This window comes from Parus major, chromosome 2, assembly GCF_001522545.3.
Source record: "Parus major isolate Abel chromosome 2, Parus_major1.1, whole genome shotgun sequence".
NCBI lineage: Eukaryota > Metazoa > Chordata > Aves > Passeriformes > Paridae > Parus > Parus major.
In genome coordinates this window covers 133,004,260-133,027,346 of record NC_031769.1, presented here as the reverse complement: position 1 = coordinate 133,027,346, position 23,087 = coordinate 133,004,260, and the positions used below count along the sequence as shown (strand labels likewise).

General features: G+C 35.5%; 1 protein-coding gene across 1 annotated transcript in view; it reads left to right on the top strand.

The window, feature by feature from the left end:
- The window catches only part of ANGPT1 (angiopoietin 1), a 152,304-nt gene that overhangs the window by 93,321 nt on the left and 35,896 nt on the right, over positions 1-23,087 (top strand). Inside the window, exons 5-7 of the mRNA XM_015620204.3 lie at positions 1,375-1,502; positions 6,895-6,996; positions 21,326-21,492. Of these exons, the coding sequence (XP_015475690.1) occupies positions 1,375-1,502; positions 6,895-6,996; positions 21,326-21,492 (397 nt within the window). The remainder of the gene's footprint in view (positions 1-1,374; positions 1,503-6,894; positions 6,997-21,325; positions 21,493-23,087) is intronic.

The following is a 23,087-nucleotide window of genomic DNA, read 5'->3' as shown; positions in this document are numbered from 1 at the left end:
TGAGGTAAAATTTTTAATCTCTTTTTTATCTCAATTTCTCCCTCTGTGAAATGGTATTAGTACCAAGTGCTCTGCCAGGAATGTGCCATCCTAAAAAACTGCTTTGAGGTGTTCAAAGGGAAGGTGGCATTTCCAGCTGCACATCCTTGGCTTTATTCTCACCATCCATGGCCCATGTAGTCCTGCATGCTGTGCAAGGCCATTGCCTTGTGCATCAGCACCAGTTTAGCAGCAGAGGCCACTTCATGCAAAGTGAGTAAGATGTAGTCCCTTCTGTATCTTTAACTCACACTTTCAAGCCAAAAATGAAAAAGAAGAATCTGTCACCAGAGAATGAGTGTGTCTGGAAGACTTAAATATTGTATCCTTATTGTAGTGATTAATGAAGTGTTGGCCCCAAACCCTGCACATCACTTAAGGACATGTTTAAGAATCTGAGTGGATGGATGGGTTTCCATGGGAATACTGATGTGCTTAAAATATGTGTTGTTGGAATGAAATTGTATCCTTCACTATTGTGTGGGGTCGTGCTACTTTTGTTTGTGAAAGTGAAGAACACTCTCAGATGTTACTCCTTCCACAGGGAATTTCCTGGTTGTTCAAGACTGGGATTCTCAACATCTTGCACTCCTGATTTCTCTGCCCAGACTCATATATATATATGGTGTGTCTGTAATATACAGGATCAAGATCTGCACTGGAGTTATAACATTAACTGTTTCCCTGTGCTGAGCCAAAATGAATTTTATAAATCTTTCCTCCAGACACCTGACTTCAGTAGCACTGTTTTTTCTTTTATTGTACTTAGCAACCTTTATGAATGTAGATATGAAAAAAATTAAATTATTCTCTTCCAAAAAATAAATTTAAGCAAGCAGCTGCCTTGCCCCAAGCTCCTATGCTGCTCAAAAGTCATTACTTCATAAAAGCACAATCTCTCTCCTTCCAGCATTGCTGTCCTAGGTGAGCATCTGTGTCAGATCACAACACTGAACACGTTTTCCACCTTTGTGTGCCATCTCTGGGGCACTCTTTGGCAATCGCCCAGGTACAGCTTTAGTCAGAGGCAACACCTGCAGCAGCACAGACCTTTGCACTCAGAAGGAATGTGCTGTGTTACCTCTCAGCAGACAGGATGCTCTGTTTAGCTATTTGTATCATGACTTCTTCTGGTGCTGACTCTGCCATTTGTCCGAAAGCTTCGTACTAGTTCTTGACTAGTATTTGCCAAATGCATGAACTGTGTAAGAAACACAGTACAATTATTACTGTTTTTTTTGAAGAGGGGTGCAGTGTGCAAAAGTTGACTTCCTAGGTACAGAAATGCTTAAGACTGTTGTTGTAACTTATATTATCATGTGTTTTGTTTTGCAGTTTTACTAAAGAATGCAAAAAAGGAAGAAGAAAAGCCATTCAGAGACTGTGCAGATGTATACCAATCTGGTTTTAACAAAAGTGGGGTCTACACTATTTATATTAACAATGTGTCAGATCCTAAAAAGGTAAAGACTGGGTTTATTTTCTTGTTTCTTAGTATGATATTGCTCTGAACTGAAAGGAGGGTTTTGAGCCTTTATTGAAGTTATCACTCCACAAAAAATTGTACTGGTATAAAAAGGTTGTCTTATATTTAGTCTTTAAAAAGTACAATAGACTGAGAAAATGATAAACTGTATTATTCCAGACATTCTTCTTTCCCACTGACAGAAAATCCTTCCTAAGTTCCAACGTACACTCAATAGTTGACTCACATCCTCCCACTTGGCAAGCCGAGTTGAATCAGACTACGGCTGCAAATAAATCTGCGATAAAATTTAAAAGTGAATTTGTAAAGTGTGATAATGAGGAAGCTGATCTAGGGGATTATCTGGTAGCATGAGGAAAGAAAGAGCAGAATGAGTAGTCTGTATAGATAAGGATTTAAAATAATTTGCTTCTCTTGTAGAGGAAAAGGAAAAGTGGTTGTAAAGAACACAACATGTTCTGTGCTAGCACTGCTTGAAATTATGAAGCGTGTATAATCCTGTCCTTCTCAAAGAAAAGACTTGGGAGGTTTTTTTTTTAATGCAAATGAAACATTAGTCTGGATAAGAGACTATTTTTTTTGCAAGGCTTTTGTTGCTAAGGTGCTTGAGCCAGCTGAGTCTAGGCATATGAGTGGATAACCTAACCCAAACTTATCTATGGGGGAATGCTGGCTGTCCCTCTGACAGGGCACTGTTGGGAGCAGCCACCAAGACTAAGGGCTGATTACCTGGGAAATACAGGGGTGGCCATAAAGTGGGCCAGACAAGAGGAAAGAAACCACTTCTGTCTGTCTGGTGAATTTATTCTTACTGCAGTAAAATGGTGGCCCTGCAAACAGAAAAAAACTGTAAAAAATATTACCAATATTAATGTTTAAAGTAATATAATGATTATATGAAGATATGCCAACCTTATTCCTGTGTGGGGTTTGGTATTACAAAAGGCCTTTGTAAGCCTGTAAACATCAAGATGTTATAGTTTAGGAGTTAGAGTTCATTAAGCCATGAGTAGAATTGGGGTGGGAGAGCTTTATGGGCCAAGATCAACATAATTGTGGTGAATGTGAATGTGAAAATAATTGACATGACAAAAAAGGCAGATATGCCTGAAAGCATTACTGAGGACAAGAATAATTCTGCTCCAGTCAAAAAGAGATGTAACATCTATGTCCAAATCACATCTACCAACTGGCAGTAGCTTTTATAGCCTTACTGAAGCTCATAAACCATGACCAGAAGATGGAATGCAATTAAAAGCAATGTTTGCCTGAAAACACTGTGATAGTGATGCTTCTGGTATATTTACCTCAAACACACTTCACTGGCAGTATAAGGACAGTAACACAATGGAAGCCATTCTGTGTTTCCACTATATCCCTGATTACACTCTGCTATCAATCAACACAGGTCTCACAACTCGGCTGCTATCATTGCATGTTTTCCTGGAGGGTTCCTGTTTTAGCAAGGAACGGCAGGAGTGTCTGTTTCTGTATTTTGAGGGCATTTCTGGTACACCAGTTTCTGTCTTGCCCTAGCAATAACACAGCAAGAGCTGATCCCAGGCATGTTCATGTTAGTCAAGTGAGGAGTGTGATTGCATTAACAGGTGTTTTTTTAGACATGAAGGTCATTAAAACAAGCTGTAAGGTAGTGCCCTAACCCTGAACCAACTCCAGCTGAGATAGCTTCAAAATCACATCAATGCAGCCTGTGCCAGCACTAATTAGCCCAGAGGTAGCACCATGCAGACACAGTCAGATTGCTCTAATATCCTCATAGGTACTCCATGGAGACAGAGCTGTTCTTTAAAGCCAACTTAAAGCGAACTGGATTATCACAATGCAATGCACAGTTCTGACATGTCTTAGGAGCCCTAATATCTTATTATCTTCTGTATTACTCACGGTCACAGGCAGTTATCTTATTCATAACAACTTTATACATCACGTTACAAAATATACCTTCATTTCATTTTGTATTTTCTAAGGGATACTTAATAGAATCCTGATATTCAATGGAAAATACCTTTGTCATATATACAAACAATACTCTTAGTTTTAGTGTTTTGTTGGTTTCATATTCATATATTCACAAAAAATTATCCTTCATGCTCCATACAATTTATATGCCTCATTTTAATATGAAATTTTTGTTTCTTGTTCCCAGCTTCAACAGTTCATTAAGATAGTTCATTAGTCTTCAAACCCTTCAACAAAAATTAGTGTTTGATGTCTGTTAAAAAGGATCTTAATAATATTTGATATTTTTATATATAAAAAGATAGAATTAAACTATTAAGCTAATTAATTGGCTTATTCTGGCTTGTGTATGTGCAATAATAATGAGGATAGACAATTACTCTATAATCATAATCTGATAATGTGGACAGATGATTATTCCAAGTGAAAGAAAAGGCAAGAGGAATCCTCTCAGTCCCCAGCAAAGTCAGGGTGAGCTACAGGGGAAGCAAGGCTTCTGATGAGCAAGGGAGCAGTGAAAGCGAGGTGACTGTCCCCATTATGGAGTTGAAAGAGCCAAATTGCCTTTGGGAGTCAAGGTAGGCCAGGTATGATTGGCCTGGCTGCAAACAGGACGTCTGCATGTCCCCTTGGACCAGTGTATTGACTCACCCACTGGCTCCTCTAATGCCCTCCCAAATGTGGCTGTCACCAACCTCTGGTGCACTACACTGAAAATGCAACGTTATCCACTGCTGCTGGGCTCTGTGTGTCTGTGCCTTTATGGTTCTGCAAAAGCAATTGCTATGGCTGTGCTCTTCACTCCTCCCTCTTTACTTTTTTTCTTGTGGACTTCCCACTAAATTGGTGCTGATGCTCTCTCTGAGTGCATCTGGCAGAATTTTAACCCATTTTAAATGTAGGCTATCCCTCTGTACTGTGCAAACTGTTCTCCAACATGGTAGTCATCAGACTGTTTCTACATAGCAGAGACACATTCCCTGAATCTCAAAGGTTTGGTTTTGAGCTTGTTGCTCCATGCCAATAAGGTAGACTTGAGGGGTCTTAGTGTGCATGCACTTAAAATACAATTTGTAGAAATTTCATATCTTCTATTTACTTTAAAATTTAGGTTAACTCTGAATGCTAATTATAAAATTTTTAATAATTTAGTCCATAAAGCTAAAATAAGTAGAAATAATCCCATCTTTGCCTTTTATGAGCTTGAGAATTTTTACCCATGCATGTAAAGAAGAGCAAGAGTGCAATATTTTGGATAGTCTTTTATTCTAAGTCAGGTTATTTTATTAATTATAAAATCAGAATCTATAATGTATACAGATTCAGTCACTTTTTTCATCCTTTTCTAATAGGGGCTTAACTATCAGAACACATTAAGTGGTGTTAAACACCTGACTGCCTTGATCTTTTCTGGGACAGACAAGGCTAAAGTTATGCACAGTAATATCTACAATCACCTTGAACTCCTGTTAATATTGCAGGTGTTTGTGTCTACCACTATGGAAAGTGCCAGACCATACAATGATGGCAAGTGAAAAATGTGCTGCTGGCCAATATTTTTTTCACTTTGAAGTTTTCTCTTTCAATTTGATTTATTATTCAGAAAACTTCAGTCTTTTGATAGGTATTTCATTATATTGTAGTATGAAAATCCCAAAATTTGCGTGTGTCCTTAAAATGAGTAGTCTTAATACAGTCGAGGATTTAATGCTTTAGAAATTGGCAGTGGATTCATGGGAGCTTGAAGTGACTTATAAGGAAAGTAAATCCATCTTTTAGAAATTCTCACCGTAAATCAGACTAAAGACATTAAATCCTGAAAATAAATGTTTTGACTCACAGTGGCTTCCCTAAAAAAGGAATAGGGCCAAAATATTTGTCTAGAAAATTGTGGGTTTTCTTGTGGTTACCCTGAATCAAGTTCATGTTTGTCCTGGTATTCTGTTTCCTTCCTGCACTTTCACAGGGACTCCACTTGGCAAGCCTGGTGCAAATTAAAACAAAAACACTTGCATATTGTTACTATGACAGTTCTTATGAGTAGGAGAAATTTAGAATGGCTTTTCCTGAGGGTAGATAGAATATGGTTCTCTAGTCAACTGCAGGATAAATTTTTATTTAACCGTGTTGGATAGTAACCTCCAATTTGTCAAAGCTACATGAAGCTTTAAATTGCCGTCCAGTGCTTAATGGATGGACTCACTGATATGAGTGCCAAAAGCTAAACATCTTCAACACTCTTACACACCAACTTTTTACTTTAAGGGCAAAATACAGCTTTTAAAAGCACAGACAAACAAAATTTAGGATAGTTGCAGTGTCAATATGACATGGATGAGTTCAGGAGAATGAAATCAGGAATATTTGCTTGAATGAGTAACCCTCAGAAACTTTGATCTTAAAATTAAGTGTTCTACAAAAACAGGAACAAAAATTATTGCTGCTTGTCACATACCAAGAAAAGCAAATGCACAAGCAGTATTTTAATTGTTTCATAGTTTATCTTCTATATTTTTGCAAGGATAATGAAAAAGAGTGAAGTGAATAAAAGTTAATATCCATTTTTATTATTATATGGTTTATTTAAGATTGGTAACAGATTTCAGTTTACACAATATTCTAAAATCAAGCATCAACAAAATTGTCAAATTGTTCCATTATCCTTTATACACAGAATCTTCAGTATCTAGGTTATAATTTTCTTAGCATGAGGGTGACAAGATATAACCTTACATATTCAGTAACTTATGAGCTTGTCTCACAGACCTCATCTCTTGAGCCTGTTTCTATCTATGTTCTCTGTCAGTGTAAGGCAGTTTGCTCTGACATCACCTGTCCCATTTTGGGACACTGCCTGGAACACTGTAGGTAATATTACAATTCAAAGGAAATTATTCACAGGTGAATAATAATCCGTGCTACTTTTCAGACTCAGGATTAAATTCTTGATTCTGCAAGAATCTCAAGATTCTCTCTGAGACCAAATGACACTGCTAAAAGCTATATGAAGAATTATTATCACTGAAAGAATTACTCTTGTTTATTAAGAGGAAGGAAGTGGTTTCAGGAGCACTGCAGAGAAAATAGAAAAGAGAGCATGGAGGCAATGTGAAGGGAAAGCTGAAGAAGCAGAAGGGGATGATGGGGAGATGTTCTTGGTGATGTACTGAAAGGAGACATTGCTGGGAGAATTACACTAAACATAAGAGAACTGGTTGTCATCAAATGACTGAGGATGTCCTTTAGGGAACAGGGCATGCGTGCATAGAAAAACACTCTTAATACTGTTATTCACAAATACTTCCCCCCCTCAAAGATGCCAGAATTCCAATGGAAACTTGTTTTATTATTTGTTCGGGTTTTGAAATTTTTGGTTTTTTACTGTGTAGGTCTTTTGCAACATGGAAATTGCTGGAGGAGGATGGACAGTTATACAACACCGAGAAGATGGAAGTCTGGATTTTCAGAAAAGCTGGAAAGAGTACAAAATGGTAAGGTGAAAAATGTGCAATAGCTGTACAATTCATACAAGTGTCAGATTGCAGTTACTACTTCCTATTGCCGTAAATGGATGGTCCTGCACTCTTTTATGAACTACCTTTCATCATGTCTGTTACTTTTGAAAATACTTCTTACTTACTTAGTTGAGCATTATTTCCCCTGGTTTAGAGTTTCTTCCAGATCAGTTACTGAGATTAAAATGAGATGAGGCCAGAATGCTGCTGTCTGTCTCTCTGAAGTTTTGACTTGATGTGATGTTAAGAGGTAATAGGCATGTGATGATATTTCTAAGGCATGAATGTTTTCAGCTGAGAGGAACTCATTCAAAATTTGGACCACCTCAGATAGGAATAAAAATTTTTACTGGGTTTATCCCAAATCATACAGCACATCTGCCAGTCAAGTCAATGTACTGGAAATGTTGATACTTCAAATAGGATTACAAGAAAATAAATAACTTACCAAATTAAAGATGACATGACTTCAAGCAGGCTATTTTCCCTTTGCCAACTCAAAAAAAAATTATTCCAATCTAAATAACTTCTTTTTTTTTTTTTTTTTTTAATTCTCTGCCTGATCAAACTTTGTGATGGAGATCCTTTCTCTGAGTCCCTGGGGACTAGCTTGGATTTCAATGATGTTCCTAGTGCAGTTTTCCGCAGTGGGTTATCTGCCTGACAGAGAAAGGCTCTTTTTACAGTTTTCCAAAAACACTAAAAAACTCTCTGAAAAGAGAATTTTAAATATAAAAATAAAAGCAAGTTCAGTTTAGTAAAAATTTCTATGGGAAAAAGTTCTATCATAGAACTTACAATTTCAGAAATAAACATAATATCATATTATTGAACTGAAATCTAATTTTGGATTCTATTGATATTTTATTTTCAATACTTTTATGTTATTTCAAAATATAAATAATAATTTGGGTCAGACTCCTGCTCCTATGGATACCTAGAGGATGTAATCTATTTTGTAATATATATTAGCTAAAGTGATATTAAAATGACAGAATATATTTTTTAATAGCTACAAAATTGGAAATTTCTTTAAGAATTCATATTGTTTTAATTTAGAAGAAGACTTGAAAACTGTTTTGTTTGATTTTGGTTCAGAATCAAATAAAATATAAAGGATCACATTATTTTGGGGGAACCAAAATTTGGAGATTCTACCAGTTTTACTAGTGAGGAAATTAGAATTTGTATGTGCAACTTCCATATGGATTTTTTAAAATTCATACATATCACAATAATGAATTTCTCAGTTTTTATCTCCTGAAATTTTCTTAGCCAGTGTAATAAATACAGACCTTTGTAGAATTTTCCCATGTGGCCTTTTTTTATATATAGCCCTTCACTTAGTCATTTTCCTCCACTTTTCCTTCACAATAGTGTGAATCTGTACAAGATTAGATTCTGTTGGTTTTGTCTAGTTCAAACAGTTTGAATTAATGTGGCTCCTTTTTAGGAATGATATAATATTCTAAGGGATCCTTTACTTCTACCAAACAAAAAGGATCCCTTTTGGACTTTTATTAACCATTTATCCTATATGTCATGAAACAAGATGGGATTCAGGCTTGCTCTGCTTCTATGAACCGTTTCACCAAAGTAACAATCTCAGGCTCCCTTCTGTGGTTATTGTATAACACCAAGTGGTGAATGTAGAATGGTAGAGGCTGGTGGACTCTCTGTGTATTACTGGGATATCTGAAAGTGTTTGAGCTTCAAGCCAAAAACACCACTAACTTAATTTTTTGGTTGTTCGGAGAGTGTGTGTGGTATCTGTCGGACCACACCCCCTCTCCTTCCTGACACTTACCGGGTGTGTTTCTTCCAGTGGAAGCTGGGTAGTGTGGGAGAGCATGATAGCACCCAGGCTTACTTGGAGCAGTTGAATTTAATGTGTGTTTTTTCAGCCCATTGGTCAGATAGAGATTTCCAGTTTTGTTAAGATATTATTCATGTGCTTGTGTCTCATTGGGGTCCTGAAGCTAATGGAAATAATATCATAATATAATAAGAGCAACCACAGGTCTCTGGGGTTTCATTTATTTTCTGTGCATTTAGTTCTTATTGGAAAGAAATCTGGAAAACTGTTGAAGATTTTGAGCTATAAGCAAGTCCTGACTGCCAGCTTCTGAGCTGGACAGGAATTCAGGCCACCAGCTTGTACTACTGCTAAAGCCCTCTCAAGTTATTGGATATTACAGTGTTAGGAGGCTGCTGCATGTATAATCTGGCTCTAAACAGATCGCTGTGGCAGCCTGCATGGGAAGGGTGTGCACGGAGCAGTCTCTGCTGGGTTACAGGACTCACCTGACAGCGATGAGGTGCTCATTGTCTTTGGTGCAGTTTCATGCTGGTGCCTTCAGCTTACGTGGAAGTGCTTCAATTCTGTCCTAGACACCAATACAGTAGGTTAAGTGAGGGAGAGGGTAGCCATAAATCTTTAGAGTAGGAAGTATACAATTCCATTCATACATAAATTGCCACACAGTCAGTGCCAGTGCAATAGCAGTACTAATTTTTCCTCCTCTATTTTTTTTTTCATCTCCACTTGCATTTAGCCTCCATTCTGTAAGTAAAGTAATGCTTTCCTTGGTATCTGAAACAACAGCTAATGAGTACAAAAAACTACAGATTCATTGTTTTGCAAGACTGCTTATCTTCTTGCTTAGGAGCATATGTTTCTAGTATCCTTAGGTTTTCTTCTTAGTCTTATAGTGTGCAGTGTAATTTGTACCTTTGCTTCTAAGAACTCATTTCTGACTAAGAAATCTCTTGGGCCATTTGAGTTTTGTTCATTCAATAGTCATTGGAATAAACTCAGAGAAAACCCCTTAAGTTCACCCTTCCATCCTTTCCTTATCAGTATCTACTACATCTGTTCTTTTGCATTTTGCAATTGGTTTTCTGTCATCCTGTTTGTTGTTTATCAGAAAAAAAAAAGTTGAAATGGAATAACAAATAATTTCAGGTTTGAGTTTGAAGTTTGAAACAAGCTTCAAGCATTTTTCATATTTCTTTGTTTGAGTAAATGTAAATTAAAACACTATTAAAATTTTTGATCTCTAGAGGGGAATATCACTTGAAAAACTATTGCTTGCCATCTGCAAACCCAAGACCCTTTAGAAGGGGGTTTTTCATAAGCTTGCCGTCCAAGACACAGTTTCTGGCATTTATTAGGCAGTTATTAGCAATAATCAAATCTGAGTAAATGGTTAGCTCATGTGCTAACTTGGCTGTTGAAACTTCTTGATCATTTTCCAGATTTCAGTTCTTGGATGAATGCACCTTTTGCAGTGACTGTCTTCATTTTTGCCAAATTAGGTGATGGAGTATTGGGTTCCCTATTCTCTAGCCTTTTACCATGTCTAGTTTAATAATTCCCATGAAATTCTCTCAATTTATTCCACACTTGATAGTCCTACATTCACTATGAGTTTCCTAGGGGACTCTCTTTGGGGTCAAGTCTGTTGGGAATTTCCTCAGACATTTAAAATTATTTTCTTACTTTCTTTGATTCGAGAAAAACTCTCAATAGGTATTTGAAATTGTGTGCCATAGCCAGCTCACAGCAATCTTTATCCTAGCCAGTTTTTTTCCTGCATGTCAGTATTTAATTGTACACTGTGCCTTAATTGCTACTTTCTATTCTCTGATGAAGAAAACCTATCACTTCTTTTAATCATTCATAATGTCATAAGCCAGATTATGATCACTTGTACACTTTGAGTGCACTCAAAGATTAATTTCTTTGACCACTTCCTACCTTCCTGACCAGCAGCTGCTTTTTCTTTTGGTTTCTTTGAGGCAAGAATGACGTTCAGCGCAAAATTCCACATTCTTTAATTTCATGTTCCTGATTAATATCTAAGAGTCCAACAGTTCAGTGCTTAGAACAAGACTGCTGCCAATTGTTTCAGAAGTCATCAGTAGCATTTGCGTGTGCCTGAAGAACACATCTGCAAAACCACTTCAATTTCTGTTACAGTTTCTTCTTTTTCTCTTCTCCTTAAAGCTGTTGGGTCAAATTGATGGCTATCTCCATAGTGCCGATATGGTATGACACCAGAGCAAGATAATTTATGTTCTTCTGTGGCTTAAACTCTTCACACACTGAGAGCCAGACCACGGAGGTAGTCACCAGAGCTTTCTCAGGAAGTATTTTTGGATGCAATTCTGGTGGGAATTTATGCTGTGTTATCTGGAATAGTCTGACTTTCCTCTGAGCCTTAGCAAATTTAAGCTATTATAACAAGTCTGGTGATCTGTGTATTCTGCTTACTTAAAAAAACAGCTGAAGACATCTTTAGACTCTAAGTCTCTGATTTTGTTCTGGACACAATGGTTTTTACACATTTTTATATACTTCCTACTGTTCACCTCCATGAGTAAGCTTTGGTTTAGACAGAGGTAATACCTATTTTCTGGAAGACTTTCTTGGCTTGAAGACTTGTGGTGACAGTAAGGCTGCTGGTCACCTCATGTTTGTGCAAGTCTTTGCAAGTTCTACAAGCTTGAATTATACATAAGATCTAATATTCCAATAAAGACTTTTTTTTCAACTGCCTTTTTTCAGTTCATTCTGAAAACTTCCTGATGTTACATTCAATTTTTATTTCCAAACTGTTCAGCTCCTATTTCAGAATATGGACTCCTAATTCCTTTTATGGTCTCCACCTGTTGTAAGCTTTTAAGACTGAAAATTTTAATATCTCTTGTGAAAGTTTCACTTCAAGTTTTAAATTCTGTTAAAATTCTCCCTGTCCTCCTTTCTTGTCTTTAAACTCTGATATTTCTTTTTTTTTTACCATATTGCTTCAGTAGCAATGTTAACTTGCACATTTTTCTCATTCAAAATTGGTATTCACCTCCATTTATATTGTATTTGTCCTGAACAAAGAGGCAAAAACTCAAACTGATGTAATTTCCTCTTGGAGCATTAACTGATGATGGATAATTCTCTGTTGTAGTTGTATCCATTTACAAATAGTGTTCAGGCTATATTTTATCCCCAAATACTTGAAGAATCAAACAGCTACAGACAGAGCTCCAACCCATTTCAATAATTACAACATTATGTTCATCACTTTTTTTTCAAATGAGACAATAACTGCATAAAAATACATAAAGCACCTTTTAGAATTGTTTGCATAGGCTTATTGATTCTGGTTCCACACTCTTAGTGCAAAATAGCTTCAGATGTGGGTGGGATTTTAAACAGAAATTACATAAACCATATGGCTTGGCTGAGGAAAATGTTCTTGACAGAAAAAAAATAATAAAAAAATTGCTCATAATTTAAAAGCCCATACTGTGGGAACAATATCTTCCATAATTCTCAGTTTTTCTAAAGCTAGATATTCTGAATGAATTTTCATTCCTTTTCCAGGATTATAACTATTTAAGGTATGTTATGCATTGTTACAGTCATGAAATCTTCACACTTCTTGCATTGATAGATATACCCCTGTGTTCTTTGAAAGAGGACTCAAATATGTCTTGTGACAAAAGACATTTATTCATCACTAAATTTGAGAGTAGTTTTTGCCTGACTGAAATAACATGCACAGATAATGCCCAAGCAGTGACAGGTAACAGGGCCATTCTCAAATGACAGCTGGCATAGGGCTACTTTGGTGTTAGATCTGAGACAGTTTCACTGTTAGCACAGAAAATTTTCAGAGCACTTTTCACAGATTGTTATTTCCCCTGTGTCTTAGAGAAACACTTGTGAGGGAAAGAATTACCGGTTCAAAGAAGCTGGGCAAGCATTTTTGAAGATAACCTTGGAATAGGAAAGGAATACAAAAAATTTTGTGTAAGGAAGAGAGCCTTCATAAAGCTATCTGTACATCTATCCATCTAGCTACTAGCTGGAGATGAATCCCATAATTTCTTCAGAAGAGATGGCTTTGTGGTTTTTTTCCCTAGCAGTAGCATGAATCAGTTTATAAAGTGCCTTGTAATACCAGCATGGTCCCTTCTGCAAAATGAAGGATTTAAGAGCAGGATGGACCTGTGAGAAAAGCAAAAACTAGGGAATACGTGACCTTGGAAAAATTATGTTTCTGTAGTGGAAACAAACCGGACAGGTTGGGAGTAGTGGTGGTCTTGAATTAATATGTTGGATGAATGACTTACAAGAGTGAGTTATGATTACAAGGGGATAAAAAAAGTCACACTCAAGATGTGAATAATTTTGTAACACACAGTGACAAATTCATTACTTATGATAGTATGCTCCAAAGTCACAATTTCATACATCTGAAAATAAACAATTTTCTTCAAGAGACTGGTATATATGACATGGAAATTATTTGTTTCTTTTGCACATTTACCAAGTAAGTTGGATATAAGGAAATTATTTTTGGTGACTGGAATGTGTATAAAGATATTATGTGAGTTACACCTTTCACAGAGACCCACCCTTCTAAAGAGTGGCATGTCACGGCTGTTTGATAAAAAAGTCTGTTCTGACTGCAACAGTTACTCAGATAATTGTTACTTTCATCAGTGCTATAAAAAAAGACAGCATTTTCTCAGCTTCTCCTGAGATCTAAATCCAGTGTGTCAAGTAGAGATAGACATGATATTGAAGTGGTGAGAGACCATATTTCATTTTATGAAAACAAACTCATGAAGCTCTTCTGGTCCTGACCAAGGCTTATTCTACAGAGTTAGCTTAAACAGAATTATGTAAGGGTGCAAGAATGAAACAATATTTGTCTCAGAGAGGGCTGGATCACTATATTGGGCACCATACTACAAAAGGAGTCATCCTCTTTATTTTGGAGAATAATTTTGGATGTGAAATTAAACACAATTTTTTGTTGGAGCACAGTTGTGTTTTAAATGTGTTATACTCAGCACAGTCTTTCCTAAGCAAATATTTTGGGATAACATCAGTTTCAAGAGTTGTGTTGACACATGGATATATACTTGTGCCTGCTTTGCCACCAGTGCTTCAATTTAACAGCATTATTTTTTACTGATAAAACTCAGGTGGTATTCAAAAGACTTTTACTTAATAAATTTTATATAATGATATTAAGATTTAGATTAGTTATGCTAACATCCTCTAGTAGAGCACCATGAGAAAGATTACAGTCATTAAAGAACTGCTTTAACCACAAGATGAAAATTCTATATTAGAAGAGTCAGGTGAGATTCTGTGAGGTTGCTTTTTAAATCTAATAGTGGAATTGTAGCAGAGGTCTTCCCAACTAGCAGTTGTGTGCTCTTATTGTGGAACAACATTTCTCTTCAGAGAGGAGAAACTTCTGTGTGATCTGCTCTGTTTGGAATTTACTGGAGCAGCTCTTCACTTTGGGGCTCGGGTCAAATTAGAAGTATAACTTTTTGACTTTGATGTAATCAACTTCTATTCTTGTTCAGCTGTTTAGACTACCAGCTGAGCCCAAGCATGAGATTGAAAAACAATCCATAAATTTGATGCTTGCTGTATTTAGACTGATTCTGAGGTTGAAACTCAAGTCCCTTCTCAAAATGACAAACTTTTAGAAGTTGCTGTAGCATCTATGCTCCTATTCATGCTCAGTTTTGCTGCTTGGGATTGGAGAAGAGAATGAGGACCTACATCCCAAAAGTTTTTCTTTTTTTCTGAAATGACCAAAAATACATTTTTTAGATTTTTTCTTACATTTTGCATATTTAGCCCTAAGACTTAACATTTATTTCTTTGCAAACAACGAATCAGAAATTTATCAGAATCTCAAAATTTGTTTTTCTTAGAGCACAAAAAATAAGTTTAATACATACCAATGTTCCTGAGATGCTCCTACTAGAAGCCACACTACGTGTCTGTGCATTCCTAACATTCACTTGTCCTAGAGTGAAAAAGGTGTTTTGGGATAGAGGCTCTCAACATCATTTGTCTCAATAATACTCTCCTATTTTCAGTTACATGGTAAAAAGTTAGACTGAAATCCAGTCCTGAGGAAGATGTACTGGTTGTTTTATTTGTAGGAAATGTGTGTAGGCAGCTGAGGTGTTTTGGGCCCTTGCCCAGCCAGAGGTAAGCTTTGTGTAAGGTTTGCACTTCCTTCTGTCACTGTGACTTTCATTCATTGGAAGTTTTGCTGCTACCGATACTGTGTGTGTTTGAGAAGAAAAAAGTAAAAAGTGAACCTCATTTCTGTATGTCTACTAATATATTTAGTCTAGAATGAAGTGCAACAGACTGAATTGCTGCAGGTTCTGAACAAGATTTTCAGGTAGACTATACAGATATTTAGTTCTTTATTTAAACTGACAATAGCTTAATTTTCTTTTTAGCCTTTTGAGAAGGTATCTCTGGCTTCAATCCAAATATATTTTTTGAACTTGCCAACAAATTTGCATTTCCTAGGAAAAAATCTGAATATTTAGAATTGTTTTTCAATATTCTTTTAAGTTAACATTAATTAACACAGTCTGAGGATACTGAAGTAGTTTCTATAAACCAAATCTTTATTTCAAATATTCACAGAATGAATAATAATATATTGTGATGAAAATGAAAACACAAAAGTATACAAAAAAAGTATACAAACATTTTTTAGAAATTGTCTTCTTAAACAATATCCTTTCCACATTTTCAGCTAAGGCAAAACGAGCTGAATATTCTTTATGGATTCTGGGAAGTCACTGCTGCTGTAAAACACTGAATTATTATCTGCTTTATTCACTGAATTGTCTGACAGAAGATGAACCCATAGGATATATTGGCTGTGTCTGGTTTCAATTTGTTTTGTCTATAAAAAGTCAAAGCTTCCTGTAAGCATTATCAGACAAAATAAATAAAGTAAGAGAGATAATTGTTTAATGAACTCAGAGCAACATGATTCAGGCAGAATACCCTCACAGATTTTGCCAAAGCTAATAAAATTCTTTTGCACCCTACTTATTATTTTTGAATAAGTATCAACTTTGTAAATTTTTAAGGGCATTTTTAAAACCAATACTGAATGCTGTTTCTTTGTACTTATGACTGGTTTAGTAGTTTGGGCTCTGTTAATAACCTAATTGAAATTTAAAATGAGCTGATGTAGAACTCAGATGTCATCTAGAATAAATATTATACAATCATTTTATTTTGTCTTTGAATCCCTAGTTCTAAGTACTTTAATCCATACAAAAGACCAATAAAATATATTTTAATTTTTTTTTGGCATAGCAGTTGAACATTATGTCAGAATTTACAGAATTTACGATATAGTCTTATAGAAACAACAAACACCTTTGCTTCATCTGGCTAAAAAAATGGATTTACGATTGTCAGTAAGGTTCCGTATTGTTTTATTTCTTTACTCTGAAAACAAATTTTATCATGTTGACAAGAACAATCCGCTCTAATCTATTATAAAACATCACTTTATTATTCCTCAATGACATAACCTGGATAAAAGATTTTACTAATTGATTGTGATTTTTATATGTTATTTCAGATCAGTGTTTGCTGAAACATGATCTTAATGCAATTTTCAGCAGCAAAAATATATTTTTTTTTTTGTTTTTGAGGAATAAAATGAAACTTTATAGTAACCTATGATAGGTCAATGCAAATATTTGTGTATCCTTTTTGTGACTAATAGTGGAGAAATAAGAAAACATATTATGAAAATGTAAGCATATTTCCCTGCTATGTTCTCCCTGCTTCCATAGAGTGCTAGTGAGGAAAATGAAGAACCCTGATAACTTTTGGAAATTTCTGACCTCTTCCTATTACATTAAGCATTATTTTGGGAACTTAAAGTCTTTGATTTTCCAACCATCTCAAAGTATTATGCAAATTTCTAGAGAAAAGCAAATTTAACTATTTTTGGAATAAAATGTAGTTTGGAGAATTGCTCTATTTGGAAACATAATGAACAAAATATAGAAAGATAATTACCAAATAGTGTCTCTTAGTTATTTTAAATGCAATTTTGGAACAGTGTTTAAGGCCCATTGGGTTTCAAGAGTTTTAAAATGTAGTTAACTGCAAACACATTCATGAAATACAGCTGTTCCTTTTCCTGGTGGATTGACAGCTGAGGATGACTTGGATCATGAAATTCATTGAGTTTAGGCACAAAACTTTAACACAGTTATGAAAGCATTTGCTGTAAGTATTTGAAAGCAAAAACTGAAGTGTTTGTTGACAGTGTATATATGTACTGGGAAACAAATATATTTAATAACAATTATGGGCCTGAAATAGGTCACTCCTAATGTTAACTTTTAATACTGACCTAAGGCATTCTCAAAACCAAATTTCTTGTCCTAAATCTTAGGCATCAGTCCATAAAAGACAAGCATGGTCTTAGGAAAGGCTTTAGGCATCTTATCACTTGGGGCCCCACAGATTTGAGTAGCAGTATAAACCCAAATGGTCTGCTAACTAAACTGCTTATTTTTCATTACTGAATTTTAATTACTGGACAATTACTGAGTTCTCTCATGAACATCAAAATTAATGAGGTCTTCTTTTCGGTGGACTTTTGTCCTGTGTCCCACATAGAAGCCCCATTCTTATTACTTGAAATAATCTTCTGAAACCCTATTATTTTCTAGGATTCTATGTGGTAAAAGCTTGAGTTCCCCTTTTATGTCCCTCAATCTCTTCCAGATGTCTAAGAACCTCTGAGGGTATATTTATTCAGCATCTGCACTTGGCTGGCTGCTCTGTGTCTGCTTGTAGCAATTGGAATAGGCAACTTCTGAGCTTCTCCTTCAGCATTTCTGCCAGCAGCAACTCATCACAAACACCAGTTCTCTGAAACCTTGTTGAACTTCAAGTTTCTGTGAAACCTCAAAAGTGTTAAAAAAGTATTTTACAAATATAAGGGACAGGTGGGCATAACAATTATGCAAGTTTCTTTTCCTGTATTCTGAGATAAGAAAAAAAAAAAGTAAGGTAAAATTCTGAAATGTTCTTTTAAAGCTAAGGATTCTGAAGGTAAATCAAAAGAACCAGGCACAACCATTTTCTTTGATAGCCTCAGGGTTGGGAATGAAAACACAAAATTAAATCATGTTTTTCAAGTTTTTTCTGTTTTTTTTTCTAATATCATGTAATTTTCTTCTGCACACAAAAGTTTGCGTATCCCATCAAAATAATAGTGCTCTTGTATATCTAAGTAAGATATAAACAAGAAGAGCTGTAGAGTTATTAAGTCAGCCAAAGTATCTGGGAAAAACAGTATGCACGCAAGTCTTTCTTCAGCTCTGAAATATAGGCAGTAAACTGCAGACTAAATACAGGTTGGAAACAGTTGAGTTTGGCATAATAAAATTATACTTGAAGAAATTGCTGCCAACTCTGTGCTTAACAGAAATGTACTGCTCCTCTCTGGTTTACATCCATGAAAACTTTGAGTGCCTGTTTGCTTGTTTATATCTTTCTAGCCATATTAGGTGTTTAATAAAGTACACTGCTTCTCCTTTGGAACATTCCTTGCTTCAGAGAAATGTTTTATATCCCACTTACTTCCTTGGTTTTCTTTTCATAAAAGCAAGCAGTTTGTTTAAAAAGAAGTTATTTCTGTCAAGGAAAAAAGAAAATCTTATTCTAGGCATTTTTTATCTGAGTTTCAGTATTGTAAACCCTGATAGTAGGATTCCCTTTTTCATGACTAATGGGGTAGATTTCCTCATAATTTTTAATATTTCTTTTTATATTTCTTTTGCTCCCTGTTTCTGCAGCTTCATTTCCTCTGGTCAAGAGAGCAAACCACTTAGTGGTAGATTTTCATCTTAGTGCAATAACACATGTCAAAAGGGAGATGGAGGTGCAAATTTGAAGAATAAAAATCATTACTTCAGAATAATTATATATGGTGTCTGGAGTTTCTATAAAACACATAAGGGATCATACAATGTTAAAACACTACATATATTACATCCTGAATAGGCTGTAATCTGAATGAGATAAGATATATATAATTCAATAGACAACAGTTCAAAGGGGAGTCCCCTCAGCTTTCCTGCAGTGGGAAAAGGGAGGAAGAATTTCCTAGTAATTTTCTCTTAAAGATGATGATGATGAATAAATATTATTAATAATAGTAATAGTAGTAATAATAATAATAACGATAATAATGATAATAATGATAGTGATAATGATAATGATAATAATAATAATAATAATAATAATAATAATAATAATAACCCATGTAAACTCCAAGAAAACCCAGTTTGACTGATACCTGATACTTGAATGATATGCTCCACTTTCTGGATTTTAGGGATACAAAGTTCCTGGTAGGTGGTCAATGCAGAGCACATTCTGCCTTACTCCAAGATGAGCGGCAGTGACCAGGGTTGAAAGATGTCAGAGACAAAACACGGGCTGCTCTGGTATGACACTGCCACAGCTTAAACAGGAGACCCCAGGTGGGACAGTCAAGGGTAGAAAGACAAGGCAAGATGGAAAGAAAGGCACAGACAGAAAACAGTGATAACGAAAGAAGGGTGTGCCAGCTGTAGACAGGGTTCATACAGGTGAGGAACAAGTATTTTTGTGTTTTAGGAGGAATGTATGAAGCCAAATATGAAGGTGAATTCCATCAAAGTAACAAATGAGAAGTAACAGAAAGCCTCATAATGGAAAAACTTGAGGAGCAGCAGCTTTGGATGTGTTCAAAGCAGGGTATCACTGGTATTACCTACAAGCAGTATTTACAGAGACTTCTGAAGGAAATACTGGAGAAAGAGGATATAATGAAATAACATGCAGGAAAGGAAAAGCCAACTAATAGTATACTCCCACATTTCAGTCAGTCTTAGAGACTTGCCACAGACCACTGAATTGCAGCTCTTGAAGATTAAACACTTTGTCCAGGGGAATCCCTTGATGGTCTCTGAACTAAAAAGCAGACAAGCTTTTTCAAAATACAAATTAGTGTACTCAGCTCATCATACCCAAATGTGATATGTCTTCTCAGCTTCTGCTATCAGTGAGTCTGCAAATATATCCTCAGGTAGGGTCGTGTAAACAAAAATCAGTCCTGAATAAAGTACTTTTTACTCTAATTCTCTCTAGGAACAACAAAAAAAATTTCCTCCATTTTTATTTTTTGAACCAGTCAAACTTTTAAGCTTCTAAATTTTTAAAATCAATTTTTCTTAGAAGTCTGCAGCTGATACACCTATGCATTGCCTTAGTGAGTATTATCTGTGCTACCACATGGCCTCTGGGGAGGAGGGATTTCATCCTCCAGAGACACAACTAATCAGGGCTGGAGCCACAGCAATACAATAAAGAAAAAGAGAGAGAGAGAGAGAGCTCTATTTTCAATGTTTTCATCTCATATTCAGACTGACTGAAACATTATATAGAGAAGATCGATGTCTTGCCAATGTGACTCACAGACACATTTCTCATTATCTAACCTTTAGTACCGAGGAAGTCTCTTGATTTTAACCCCTTTGAAAGATATGTGCTTTCTGGAAATAATCCAATCTTTCATTTAGTTTTACTAGGAAATTTTCACAGGACCTTCTAAAACAACCCCAGTACACCATTATAAGCAAATCAGATTTCTGGTTCCCATTTTTCCTGTCTTAAGAAATATGAATAAGCATAGTCATGTTGGAATAGTTCTTCACAAGTAAATATTATAGTTGAAAATATTTTTACTGTTTAAAGAAGAAAAAGAGAAAAATGTAAAATAGACCAAAGAGTTATCAGGTATGAATAATAGTTTAAATAGAACAATTATTCTAATATATAGTTAATAAGTTAATGACATTAAATAAAATCTTAAATTTAATGTAGTAGAATATTCACTACAATTTAAACAACTTTAAAACTGGAAGATGTATAAAGACATATGTCTAGGAACTGGTTTTGATAATTAATTATATTTTTTCTTTCATTATTATTTTTCCATGTTTGAAAATGATATCACTTGATTAACCAGAAATAAGATCATCTGAACATGTGAAAGGTGAGGAGAGCAAGGTGCCTAGGAGAAGAGCTAGGTAACAAGGTTTAACACTATATTAAATGCATTGTAGAATAATACTGACTAGAATATGTCAAGTATTCCCACTGAACCACGTGAAAATACAGTCTCATGCTATTAATATCATGGGCCTGTAGAATGATTTCCAATTGACCTCAGCTACCCTTTCAAACACCAGTTGAAGTGAATGACATTCCTACATCAGACATACTAGTAGAATCATTTTAGAGACAGTCAAACTGGAGCAAAGCTATGAGCAGTAATTAGAATGTACAGATAAAATATAATGATGGTTTTATTATTGTATAAAGGCTCTACCAATTACAATAATTACATCTAGTTATTTTGCCAATTTTTTCTAGGGTTTTGGTAGCCCATCAGGTGAACATTGGCTGGGAAATGAATTTATCTTTGCAATAACAAGTCAGAGGCAATATTCTCTAAGAATTGAATTAATGGACTGGGAAGGAAACCGGGCATATTCACAATATGACAGATTTCACATAGGAAATGAAAAGCAGAATTACAGGTAAGAATCTATTGAAATTCTTTTGACTCTGCTGAGTGATAAATATTGTTCATTGTTCACTTGTCAAATATGAGAAAGGACAATAATATGATGCTGATTTTCATCAATAATGGATAAAGATTGTAAAAATAAAACAGAAATCAGATTTCTCAGTGATGGAAGGATAGAGTAAACCCAACATATCTGAGAACAAGATAATCTTATCTTGTAGAACTGCTAAAAACTATAACTTTTATATTCAGATCTCAAAATTGATTGAATATAAAAGAGATTTGGATTCTTCATTAAAACCCGAAGGATATCTACCTCAGAAGCAGAGATTGAAACAATGGACACGGGAATAAAAGACCAAAAATGCTGTTAAACCATCTGATATTTCTAAATTGGAAATTTAGTGTAAATGAAGAGGAGAAACAGAATGCTGGATCTTATTTTGAGGAAATTAAATACAAAAAAAAAATAATTAATAATATTTTTATCCCATATTTTGTTTTAAGATAAAAGCTCATAAAAAAAAAAGAAACAACTTGAAGACACAAGAAATGTGGATAACTTAAGCAGTTATTTATATGACTTTTTAATCCTTGTTTGATCTGAGCATACAGTACAATGCTAGAAAATGAAAATGAAATCCATAAAAATATCCAATTATTTATTGCAACACATCTAATTAGCATAAAACTCAGTAGAGAAACAGGTGTATTGTAAACTCAAACATTTAAGGCATGTGAAACTAGGTTTGTATTCTGATCTTTAAATTCAAGTAACATGATTCTCAAAAATGCTGGCTGCCTCCGTCCCCAGGCTCCCCAGCTAAATGGAGGAGAGCAGTTTGCTCTTCCTGCTGGCAGGGCTGTGCCCAGCTGTGACACAGAGTGGTGCCCCTGCCCCCTGGGGTTTGTGGGGCAGCAGCCAAAGGTGTACATGTGCAGAGGATACCTTTAGAAGCAATCAGTATGAATTTAGCTGCTGTGTAAAGCAAGGACTGTCCCTCTGCACACAAAGGACAGCTCTATCCCCTACTGCTTCCAGCAGTGCTGTGCCTGGCACTGCCCATGGAAAGCCATTTCCCCCAGTCAGGAAAGGTGGAGCACCTATTCTGAGGTAGTTTTAGGCAAAGAATAAATATAAGTAAAGGAAATTCCTCAAAAGAGAGGCTAGAAAGAGTTACACAAGACATAAAAAGAGCAGTGTAAAAGTGGAATCTTAAACATTAAAAGAAGTTCAAAAGGAAAAGATGAGACAAATCCTTGTCAAGTGAAGAAAAATTTTGAAGGGCAGTTATACATAGCTAAAAAATTTATGATGAATCATAGGAAAGGAGTATTACTCAGGGGGATGAATTTAAATGATTGAATTTGCTAACAAAAACAGGGACTTTTTGCTCATCTTTATTCTGAACTAAGGATAACATATATTGTTGACCAATTGGAAGGCTGTTGAAAATTTAACATGTTGCCACTCATCTTTAGAGAGGATTTCTTTTTCAGGACTCCTCTGTGTTCATTCATGGCAAAACAGCAAGAGAATGTCTTGTTACATTTCAAAATGAAGGGAAGGGAAGGTGCGGGAAGGTGCGGGAAGGTGCGGGAAGG